This window comes from Pteropus alecto, unplaced genomic scaffold, assembly GCF_000325575.1.
Source record: "Pteropus alecto unplaced genomic scaffold, ASM32557v1 scaffold20, whole genome shotgun sequence".
NCBI classification, from domain to species: domain Eukaryota; kingdom Metazoa; phylum Chordata; class Mammalia; order Chiroptera; family Pteropodidae; genus Pteropus; species Pteropus alecto.
The window spans coordinates 49,686,848-49,699,748 of record NW_006436298.1 but is presented as its reverse complement, the minus strand read 5'-3'; the positions used below and the strand labels follow the sequence as shown (position 1 = coordinate 49,699,748).

General features: G+C 34.2%; 1 protein-coding gene across 1 annotated transcript; it reads right to left on the bottom strand.

The window, feature by feature from the left end:
• Positions 1 to 1,920: 1,920 nt before the first annotated feature.
• On the bottom strand, positions 1,921 to 12,362 carry LOC112480617 (zinc finger protein OZF-like). The gene is given in 5 exon segments (XM_025047774.1): positions 1,921 to 3,998; positions 4,000 to 4,229; positions 4,231 to 4,289; positions 10,615 to 10,741; positions 12,276 to 12,362. Coding segments are annotated over 5 exon segments (1,419 nt in total). The 3' UTR covers positions 1,921 to 3,082.
• Positions 12,363 to 12,901: the final 539 nt, after the last annotated feature.

The window sequence follows — 12,901 nt, the reverse complement described above, 5'->3', positions numbered from 1 at the left end:
CTGTATGCTAATGTTCATAGCAACTTTATTAATAATTGTTTAAAACTGGAAACCCCTCAAATATATTTCAGTTAGTGAATGGATTAACAAACCATGGCATAGCCATATAATGGAATACTACTCACCACTAAAAAGGAACAAACCATTGACACACACAGTTACATAGATGAATCTTAAATATATTATGCCAAATGAAACAAGCCAGACTAAAATTCTATATGTGGTATGATTCCATTTATATATTCTGTTAAAGATAAAATTCTAGAGATGGGGAATAAATCAATGGTTTCCAGGGGTTAAGAGTGGGGGTAGGTTTTTGGCTATAAAGAAGTAGCAGAGGGCATTTTTAGGGAGTGGAATTGTGTGATTTTGTAGTGTGAATTCAGCTAAAACAGAACTACATTTCTCAGAATTGCCTAACCTGCATAGTTTTCATTTAGGATTGGCTACAAGAAAAATTTGCATGAGATATGGGAGGTGGAAGTCAAGCATCAGGTATGTTTAAGCTTGGAAGTCCAGGTGCTGTGCTGTTCAGGGGAATGTCTGCTGGCTCAAGTCGTTGGCATAGGATGGCAGCCCATTCTAGTTTCTCTGGCTACCACCAGATCTCTTTAGGGCAAGAGCTGAGACTCCAGTTCCTTCAGGTCCTGCGAGATCTCCTCCTTCACCTTTTATGAATCCTGAGTCAGGTTCATGTGCAGTTCTGTTATGAAGCTTGAAATCTTTTTTACAGATTATCTACATCATCAGTATTGGAGGCTTAGAGGTGGAGAGAGACCAATGTGGATCTGGTGAAAGGTAGATAGGGGTTTCATTTTCTTCCTCTACACTCCACATCCATCTTCTCTTCCCAACTGCCAGCCCGGCTGACTTCAGCAGACTCACAGACTGCTTATCCAGCTCCCAGTTATAAATTCCTTAGTTTTGCTTCTCTGATCATATCCTAAATAATATACCTAATAAACACATAGATTTCAAAATTGTTGATCCATACCACTACAATAAACAAACCTATTAAAATTCAGGGTTTATTTACAGTTTTGTGTATGTGTGTGTGAGGTAACATTTACAACACTAATATGCACAATTTCTAATTACACAATTTGATGACTTTTGACAGAAGGGTATGTTCATGTAACTCACACTCATATCAAAGTATAGAGTTGTTTCCTCATTCTAGAAAATGCATTAGTGTCCCTTCCCAGTCAATCCCTCCTAACAGAGGCAATCACAGTTCTAATCTTTTTCACATTAGATTTATATAATAGTTTTCTATTGCTGCCATCACAAATTTAACAGCTTAAAAACAACAGAAATTTATTCTCTCACAGTTCATAGGCCAGAAGTCCAGGTGGACTCAGCTAGTTTTCTGCCCACAAGGCTGAAATTTAGGTGTCCACAGGCCTGGGCTCTTAGCTGGAAGTTCTTCCCCAGAGAAGTTCTCCCCCAGAGCTTCCAGATCATTCAGGTTATTGGCAGCTTCTGTAGCACTGTGGTCCTTGGATCCCTCCATCTTCAAGCCACCAATGGAGCATAAAATCCTTCCTGTGCTTTAAACTTCTCTTTCATTTTTGTTGTATCCTTTATACCTCCAGCCAGAGAGTTTTCTGCTTTTAAGGATCCATGTAATTAAAATTATAATTATGTGTAATCCAAGATAATCTCTCCATTTTAAAGTCCCTAACTTTAATTACATCTGGAAAGTCTCTTTTGCCAGGTAACAACATATTCATAGGTTTCAGCGATTAGGGTGTGGGCATCTTTTGTGGGGAGGGAGGCATTCTTACTACCAAAATTAGTTGCCTCACCTAGAACTTCATATAAATGAAATCATATGGTGTATAAATATACACACACACACACACACACACACACACACACACACATGTATGTATGTATCTGGCTTCTTTTGCTCTGCATAACATCTGTGAGATACATCCATGTTGTTGCATGTATCACTAGATCATTCCTTTTAAATGCTAAGTAGTATTGCATGAATATATGAGTTTCATTTTCCCTGCTGTTCTTAATGGAAATTTGTATTGTTTCTTGTTTTTATTATAAATTAAAAACAATTCTTTCTTCAGGCATATGTCTCCATTTTTACTGTAAATACTTGAGTGAAATTGCTGAGTCAAAGAACATGCATTTAATTTTACTTAAAAAAATGGCCAAACTGTTTTTCAAAATGTACCATTTTATATTCTCACCAGCAATATATGAGACTACCAGTTGTTCCTCAACCTTACCAACATTTGTATTTTTAATTTTAATTTTTATTTTTTAACTGTTCAGGTGTGTGTAGTAGTATCTCACTGTGGTTTTAATTTGCATCTCCTTGATGATTAATGCTATCGAGCACTTTTTCATGGATTTCTTAAATATTTGTATATTTTCTTTTGTGAAGTTCAACTCTCTTGCCCCTACTATGTGTTGGGTTATTGTCTTTTTATTCTGGAATTGTCGGAGTTCCCTTTACACTCTGGACACAAGTCTACAGATACATGATCACAGATACATGATTCGTAAATATTGTCTCCAGGTCTGTGGGTTGCCTATTCATTTTCTTAACTACTTATGAAAATAAAACAACAGTTTTAAATTTTCATTAAGTATAATTTATAATTTTTCTTTTATGGTTATTGCTTCTCTGTCCTAAGAAATCTTTGTCTACCAACATCTCATGATGGTAATCTCCTATGCTTTCTTCTAAGTATTTTATAGTTTAGTTTTTAAATTTAGGTTTCTGATCCATTTCTAATTAATTTGTGCATACAAAGTGAAATAGAGGCCAAGAGTTCTTTCCTCCTCCCCTTATGGAATATCCAGTTGTTCAAGCACTATTTGTTAAATTGCTCTGACACCTCTTTTTGAAAATGAAATGACAATTTAAGTGGGTGGGTCTATTTCAGGACTCGTTTCTGTTTCACTGACCTATTTATCTAGCCTACACTAATACACACTATCTTAATTATTGTAACTTTATAGTAATTCTTGTTATCAGGTAATGTGAGTACTTCAACTTTGCTCATCATTACAGTCATAGTGAGAATATGTAATTATTTTAGAAATTTGCTGCATTCTATTCATTATGAATTTTTTCATGTTGATGAAAGGCTGAACACACACTGAAAGTTTTCTCATATTTCTTACATTTGTAGAATTTTTCTCCTGTATGAGTTTTCTGGTGTAGAATAAGAAATGAACTCTGGCTGAAGACTTTGTCACAATCACTGCATTTATATGGTTTCTCTCCAGTATGAGTTCTCAGATGCTTTGTAAGGGATGAGCTCTGACCGAAGCTTTTCTTACATTCTTTACATTTGTAAGGCTTCTCTCCTGTATGAATTCTCTGATGTCTTACAAGAGCTGCGCAGTCACTGAAGGCTTTCCCACATTCATTACATTTGTAAGATTTCTCCCCAGTGTGGGTTCTTTGATTTTGAATAAGAGCTGAACAGTAACTGAAAGCTTTCCTACATTCGCTACATTCATATGGCTTTTCATCTATACAAGACCTCTGATGCTGAGTAAGGCCTGACCTGCCACTAAAGGCTTTCCCAGATTCTTTACATCCATACGGTTTTTCTCCAGTATGAACCCTTTGATGTTTAATAAGGGATGAGTTGTCATTAAAAGCTTTCCCACATTCCTCACATATATAGGATTTCTCTCCAGTGTGTATTCTGTAATGTTGAATAAGGTACATGCTTTGGTTGAAGGCCTTCCCACATTCATTGCATTCATAAGGTTTTTCTCCAGTATGAATGATATGATGTTGAATAAGGGCTGAACGATGACTGAAAGCTTTCTCACATTTGTTACACTCATAAGGTTTCTCTCCAGTGTGAATTCTCTGATGTTGAATAAGTGATGAACTCTGACTGAAGGCCTTTCCACATTCATTACATACATAGGGCTTCTCTCCAGTATGAATTCTCTGGTGTAGGATAAAGGCTGAATAGTAACTGAAGAAATTCCCACATTCATTGCATTTCCAATGAGTAAATGTTCTGATGTTTCATTGAGTTTGAACTTCCCCTGATTTCATTACACTCCTCCACAAGGTTTTCCTTGTGTTTAATTATGACTTGCCTTAAATCTTTCTTCTGATTTCCTTGCTGCCTTTCTAATGTGCCTTTACATTCCCAGGCTTCTGTAAATCTGGAGTCCCAGGAATCATCCTTTTTAAGTCTTTCTATTATTAGCTCCCTTTCAGATAGATGATACTTCTTCATACATTTCCTGCTTTGAAAGAAACTCTTTAGTTTCACATATAGATTCAGAATCTGAAATAAAAAGTGAAAATGTTTATGTTCTTGGTGTTGAGAGTAAGAAAACTGTTGAGTTATTGTAATGGCTATGTGTGGTGCCAGGTGGGTGCTAGAGTAATCAGGGAGATCACTTCATAAATTATATAAATGTCTAACTGTCATACTGTATACCTGAAACTAATATAAAATAATAATAAGATAATGACAGAGGAGGAAGGGGTAAGAAGGGTAGGGGATTGGAGGGGGAGGGAGGGAGGAAGAGAAGAAGAAGAAAACCACAGAGTTGGCAAGAGGATAAAAAAATAAAAACGATCCCTATTAAAATGTTTATTTGAATATTTTCAGAAAGTGCCTCATAGTGGTGGAAAATTAGGTTGTTTCAGGGAATAACAGAGCTGGGAGAATGACTAATATAAGGTACAATAAAAAGGACAGACAATGAGAATGCTTTATCTAAGTGAACGAAAAACTGAACAGACTGACCAGGGAGAAAAATAAGCAGATAGAATGAAAATAAATGTTAACTCAAAATAACTAAGGAAGGGAAGAAAGATGAAAACACAGGTTGAGACCAAACAGTTTAAGAAAGTATTAGACAAAAATCGCTTATAATAATGCCATCTGGAGACAACCACTTTTAACTTTTTAAATAGTTCTCTCCAGTCCTTTATTAAAGGCACAGATTTTTTTTGTTTACCATATACTTTAATTATGTTTTTGTGTCTCCACTAACCACTTTTCCCTTTTTTCTTTCCTTCCTCCCTTGCTTCCTTCCATCTCCTCTCCCTCCATCCTTTCTTCCTTCTTTTTTTGTCATAGCCAAATTTCTCAAAAAGGTTTTGCATATTCTCTCATCACATACTTGTTCCTGAATTTCTCTGTTCTCATTGAAGTCACTAACAATTTATGTCACCTAAATCCAGTGATCCTTTCATTCCTTGTTTAGCTTAGCCTCTCAGTACCACTTGACAGTGCTGACCATGCTTTCCTCCTAACAACATTCTCCCTGCCACCTCAACTTTGTTCAGATATAATTGACCTATATTCTCTCTTCACTTTTATAATTATAAGCTCTCCAGTTTTTTCTCTGGATCTGTATTTCTTTGGATCTTTTTCTGCTGTGTTTTCTTCTTAAATGTTGATAGTTCTTAGTGTTCAATCTTAGGCTCCCCTCTTTTGTCCCTGTCACCTTCCAACTATACTGTCTCCTTTAAAGACCTCATCCAATCTATGGTATTAATTGACTTTTAACAAATTGAAATATATTTAATTGACACACAACATTGTGCAAATTTAAGGTGTACAACATGTTGTTTGGATATATTTATACACTGAAATATGATTGCCATTGTAGCTCAGTTCTCTCTCTTCCACATCCATATAGCTAACTATTTACTATATATATCCACTAAGAAACCTTGAATTCAATATAGGCATATGTTAACTCATCCTCTCCCTCAACCTGTACATTCCCAGGTTTCATCATCCAAAAAAACAGCACCACCAAGATTTTAAATTAAATATATTTTAAATAACACATCACACAACAATTAAATGTATGTTGTATAAAATGAATTGAATACAAACAATACAAGCACGTAGGTAAATCTGGAGGGCAATAAGCATTCTTAAATTGTTTTATCCCATTATAGAAACATAACCAATATATGAGTAAAATATATGTGTAATGTCACCATAATTTTCATTAGTTGAGAATATCATGGTATGTGAAGTTTAAAATTTACTGTGAATTATAATATTGGACAAACATTTACATAGTGTTAATTAAGTGTAAGCTACTATTCTAAAAGGTTAAATATACAAACACATCTAATCCTCACAAAACCTCCAAAAGTTTTTCTAGTTGAAAGTCAGAAACTTGAAAATCATATTGAACTCTTCCTTCTATCCTACCAAACACAACAAATAAATCACCAAGTTTTAGGGATATACTTCCTCTCAAATCTGTCTCATATCCATTTTGTACTCTTCATCCCCACTATTACCACCCCAATTCAACATCATCAACTCTCACCTAAACTAATGAAGCAGCCTCATAACAGGTCTGCTTGCATCCTCTCTTCATTCCATGCACCCAGCTCCAGCTCCATTCAAATCAGATTGTCTAAAACCATAGTCAGAGTAATCAACAGAACCAGATTAAATGATCACTCAGATATTAAAACTATAAGGGAATTTAAAATAACTATGATTTATATGTAAAAGGCTCTAGAGGAAAATATAGACAACATGCATTAACAGTTGGGGAAATTTAGCAAAGAGATGGAAACTAGAAAAGTCAAATGAAAATGCTAGAAATGAAAAAAATATGGTACAGAGAGGAAGAATGTCTTTGATGCGTGCAGAAGTTGTGTCAATAAAGGTAAGAAAAGAATCAGTAAACTTGCAGATAGGTTAAGAGAAATTACCCAAACTGAAACACTAAGAAAAAAAAAGAGAAAGAACAAAGTAACAGAACAGAAGAGTATCTAAGAACTGTAGGACAATATCAAATGTTTTAGCATACATGTAATTAGAATCCAGGATAGAAAAGAGACAGAGAGAATGGGCAGAAACAATATTTGATGTGTTAATGGCTGACAATATTCCACTATTAATGAGAAACATCAAACCAAGGAACCAAGGAAGCTCAGAGAACCCCCAATAGGATGATACATGCACACACATGGACACATCATATTCAAACTGTTAAAAATCATCATAAGAGAAAATCTTACAGATAGCCATAGGAAAAAAAGATGCATTTCATGCAGAAGAACAAAGATAAAAAATTACAGCAAAGTTTTGTCATAAACTATGTGAGCCCAAAGACAGTGAAATGACACATTTAAAGTGCTGAAAGAAAATAAAAATTTGTCACCATAATTCCATATTCAGTGAAAAATATCTTTCAAAAATGAAGATGAAATACAGACTTTTTGAGACAAGCAAAGGCTTAGAGAATTCAATGCCAGTAGACCTGAACTATAAGAAATGATATAGACAGAAGGTACCTGGTTATCAGTCAAAAACTTGGATCTATACTAGGAGTCAGCATATTATGGCCCATGGGATAAATGTGACCAACCACAGGCCAAATCTGGCCACTCCCATTTGTTTGCATATTGTTTATGGCTGCCTTCATGCTATAATGTTAAGTAGTTACAAAAAATACCATATGGCTCACAAAGCAGAAAATGTTTATTATCTTGGCCTCTTTAGAGAAAGTTTGCCAACCCCTTATCTACATTAAAAAAAATGTGCCAGGAATGTCATAAATAAAAATAAATATTAATTTTTATGAGTATATAATTTTTTCTTATTTTTAATTGCTCTAAAAGATAATGACTGTCCTAAACAAAAACAATAGCAAAATATTATGGGTTTATAGCATACATAAAGGTAAAATGCAAGACAACAATTACAAAAAAGATGAGAGAGAGAAATTAGAAGTTTATAGAAGATTCCCATACTATACATAAAGTAGCATATTATTTAAAGGTATACTGTGATTAATTAAAGAAGCATAGGAAAACCATTTAAAGAAACTTTAAAAATAAGGTTTACTAGATCCAATCAAAAAATTGGAAGAGGACCTGAACAGACACTTCTCCCTAGAGGACATACAAATGGCCAACAAAAATATGAAAAGATGCTCAATATCACTAGCTATTAGGGAAATGCAAATCAAAACCACAATGAGATACCATCTCACACCTGTTAGAATAGCTACAATCAACAGAACAAGTAATAACAAATGTTGGAGAGGATTCAGAGAAAAAGGAACCCTCATACACTGCTGGTGGGACTGCAAAGTGGTATAGCCACTATAGAGGTCCCTCAAAAAACTAAGAATTGATCTGCCATGTGATCCAGCAATCCCGAAAGATGTTCATAGCAGCATTTTTCACAGTGACCAGGACATGGAAGCAACCAAAGTGTCCTACGATACATGACTGGCTAAAGAAGCTGTGGTACACATATACAATTGAATATTACTCAGCCATAAGAAGAGATGAAATACTGCCATTTGCAACAACCTGGATGGACCTCGAGATAATCACGCTAAGCAAAATAAGCCAGACTGAAAAAGTTGAAAATCACATGATATCACTTATATGTGGGATATAAACCTAAAAGCAACAAATGAACGGGATAGAGATTCAGGGACATGGACAATGGACTAGTGGTTACCAAGAGGGTAGGGGGTCAGGGAGGAGGGAAGAGTTAGACAGGGTAAAGGAGGTCAAATATAAGGGAGTTGGAAGAGGGTGAAGTGGATAAAGGGGATTAAATATATGGTAGCTGAAGGAAATTGGACTCTGGGTGGTAATCACACAATAGAATAGATAGATGTCAAGTTATAATGTACACTTGAAAATTATATAATTGTATTAACCAATGTTACCCCAATAAACTTAAAAAATAAAATAAAATAATATAAGAATAAGGTTTAATAATAAGCTAATAGTGGAGATAAATTGGAATAAAAATAATGAAAAAACACAGAAAAAAATTATGAGAAAAATATGGAACAAATAGAAAACAATTAGCTGTAAGGAAGATTCAAATCCAACCATATCAATAATGATTTTAAATGTAAATGATCTAAACATACCAATTGAAAAATCACAGACATTGTCAAAATGTATTTTACAACTGGACCCAATTGTATGCTGTCCACAAGAAACCACTTTAAGTAGGTTAAACTAAAAGAATGGAAATATATACTATGCAACACTAATTAAAAGCTACCATGGCTATATTAATATCAGACAAAATAAACTTGCAAACATGGAATATTACCAAAATTAAAGAGGGATACTACATAATGATAAAGGAGTCAATTCACCAAGAAGACATAAAACTCTTAACGTATATGCACCTAACAAAAGAATTTCAGACTACTTTAAGCAAAAGCTGATAGAACTAAAAGGAGAAAGAGACAAACCCACAGTTATAGTTAGATAATTCAACTGTCCTCCATCAGTAATCAACGGAAGCCAGTAGACAACAAATCAGTAAGGATATAGAAGACCAGAACAACACTGTCAAGCAACCTGACCTAATTAAATTTTTTTAAGCGTACGTGGAACATTCATTGAGACTATATTATGGATAATAAAACAAGTCTCAAAAATTGTAAAGAATTGCAATCATACAAAGTATCGCTGACCACACAGAACTAAACCACAAAATTTAAAAACAGAAAATTATTGAAAATCACCTAAAATTTTGGAATTCGTAAATAATTCATGAGTCAAGGAAGAGTGAATATTGAATTATATTGAACTGAACAGAAATGAAAACACTTCATATCAAAATTGTAGAATGCAGCTAAAGCAGTACTTAGAAATTTATAACATTAAATGTTCATATTGCAAGTGAAGAAAGATCTTATACCAATGATCAAGCTCCTACCTTAAGGAGAGCAAAGTAGACACAAAATTAGCAAAGGTGAAAAATAATAAAGATAATAGCATCAATGAACAAAATGGAGAACAGAAAACTATACATAGAATCAATGAAATCAAAAGCTGGTTCCTTGAAAAGATCAATAAAATTGTTAAACTCCTAGGAAGACCAATAAAATTAAAATATAGAAGATACAGATTACCAATATCAGGAATGAAAGATGGAAAAGCATTACCAGAGCTCGCTCAAGAAGAAATAAATAATCTGAATGGTCCTCTATGTAACAGGGGACCCAAATTCAAGGTTAAAAACTTTCCAATAAAATAAACTCAAGACCCAGATGGCTTTACCAGATCAAGATTTTGCTGCCATATCTAACAAAATTTTGCCTTAAAAAGAGTTACAATGACTATCTTTAACGTTTCTTCTAGAAGTTTTATAGTTTTAAGTTTTATAATTAGGTCTGTGATCCATTTTGAGTTACTATACATGATGAGAGGTATGACTTAAAGTTCATTTTATGGATGTCCAATTATTGAAAAGATTCTCCTTTTAACATTGAATTGTCTTTGCACATTTTTCAGAAATTAATTGACCATATATGTGTGGGTTTATTCCTAGACTTTCTGTTCTGTTCCATTAATCTACATCTATCCTTTCAGCAATACTACACTGTTTTGATTACTACAGTTTTGTAAATCTTAAAATCAATATAATGAAGCTGTCCTTTTTCAATTACACGTATGGTGAACTTTAACTTACCAAAAGAAAAAAGAAGACGAATTCTGAGCCTAAAGTGATCAGGGATCCTGTAGGAGATCAGAGCTCTCTGGATCATAAGCAAAACTATGACATTTTATGCCATTAATTATAGAGAAAACTTATGTTCCAATAAGCAGCTTGCATTACAAAATAACTTCCTTACCCCAAAATACTAGGCTCCCACAAGTCTCCACCTTCATATCCATGCCCATGTACCTCTGGGCAGAATTCAGCTCTTCTTCCTCCACATGGATGAAGTCCATTTCCTCATCTTTGACAGTCACCAATTCCTGGAAGAACAAGCACATTCTTGTAAGACTTGGTAATCCTTGAGAGAAGAGAACGATCTAGAAGAGAAAGTGTTATTTAATTTAAAGGTTAAATCTTTATTTTAACCATTTTATGGAATATTTTTAAATTCCTAAGTATTAGTCTATGTTAGAGAAAATACTAATAGCTAACATTTATAACAATTGTCTATGTTATTTTCTAAGTCCTTTGAACTACCTCTTGCAATAATAACTATATGAAGTAAGTATTATTGTTAACATTATTTACAGATGTAAAGATTGGAGCTAAGATTTAGACTCAGGCAGTTCTGACTCCAGAACTATACTCTTAACTATACTCTTCTGCTTCTCACATATTTTACTAAATAAATCTAACATTTGGAATGACAAACAAGTGTTAATTACTAACTACACTGTAGATGGGATAAGGCTCATACATGCAATTTATACTGATTCCTGGAATATTCTGAGCTTTTATAGAAATTCAGCTTGCTATCATGAATGCATATGGAAAGTCATGCTATTCTAAATAGATTTTTCTTCTTTCTCTGTATTTGGGTCCATGACTTTTAGATTTGTCTTGTTATCCTTTAGTAATTAAAGTTGTTCTTAATGAATGGACTTACTAATTTTTATTGAAGATGATCAACTGTTCTAAAATGATTCAAACTCTATGTTTACTTTGAAATAGGTATCATCCCTAACTTACAAGATCATTTGTTTAAAATAAATGTAATAATGTCTGAAAAGTGGCTCCAAATGTTGGAGTTCCCCAGAGCTCAGTCCTTAAACCTATTCTCCATTTACTCTTATATACCTATAAACAACCTGTTATTTCTCCGCTTTTTTTAAAAAAAAATAACAAAGTCTCTTTGGTCTTACAAGTCCTTCTAGCTATCACTCTACTCTTTTCTTTTCCTTTACAGTAAAACTCTTCAAAATAGTTGTTTATAGTCTCTGGTTCCAATTTCCACCTATTTTCTTCTAAACCCATCCCAATCTGGCCTTAGCTCCTACTACTCCATGAAATTGTTCTTGGCAGTCATCAATGATCTTCATATTTTTTAACCCAATGATCAACTCTCCGGCCTCATCTTACTTGACTTAGCAGCAGCATTTAACACAGCTCTTTAAAACACTTGTTTCTATTAGTTACCACGATGCCACACTTTTGGCTTCCCTTTAATTCATTGGCCATATCTTCTCAGTCTCCTTTGCTGGTTCCTCTCCATCTCCTTGATCTCTAAGTGTTGCAGAGCTACAGAATTCAGTAAGAAGATCTCATCTCTTTTCTATCTACACTTATTCTCTTAGTGATCACAGTTCCATACTTTAAAACTCAGATTAATCCCATATTTAAAGCTTCAGCCTGAGCACCCCTGGAGCCTCAAGTCTTCAAGAAAAAATTACTTTGGTTCAGTTCTCTACAATGGATTTCTATGAAATGAACCTCTGAAACAAGGTGGAAGAAACAAGGACATACTATAAACACCAAGCTAAGATTTCAGGGGAAGGAAATTAAACTTACACTTACCTGGAACTCAACAGGCAGGAGCTCAACAGTAGATTCCATTTCTTCTGTGCTCTGTTTTTGGGGCACAGAAGCATCCTCAGTAGTCATGACTAGAAGGAGAAGGAAAAAAGCCATAAAAGAGATAAAACTCTATCTTCCTACTTCCAAATTTACTAGGACAAAAGCTATCACAAGCCAGCTGAATTTATTTATATCTATCTATATATATATATATAGATAGATATATATATAGATAGATATAAATTTATATATATATATATCTATATATCTCCTACTTTAACTCAAAAAGCTCAGATGAGGATAAAACAAGACAATAAAGTGAAAGTGCTTTGACCAAAAAAGTTAAACTCACAGATCCACAATACATCAACTTCTTGAAACAGTCTAACAGGGGTGGAAAAGTATGACCTGCCCTTCATCACAAAAGCAACCACTATAGAATATTTTCCCTTGCGTGGCTTCAGAGGGAATATGGATGAACGCAGAAGTGCTAAAAGAAAAAGATGGGACTGGAGAATGAGCTACAAGAAGCCTGTTTAGTGATTCCCACACATGGTGGCTTACTGAGAGTTTCTCTACTTCAGGGCTTTCCCCTGACATGTGTCTGCTTCCCTTTTCTATCATAC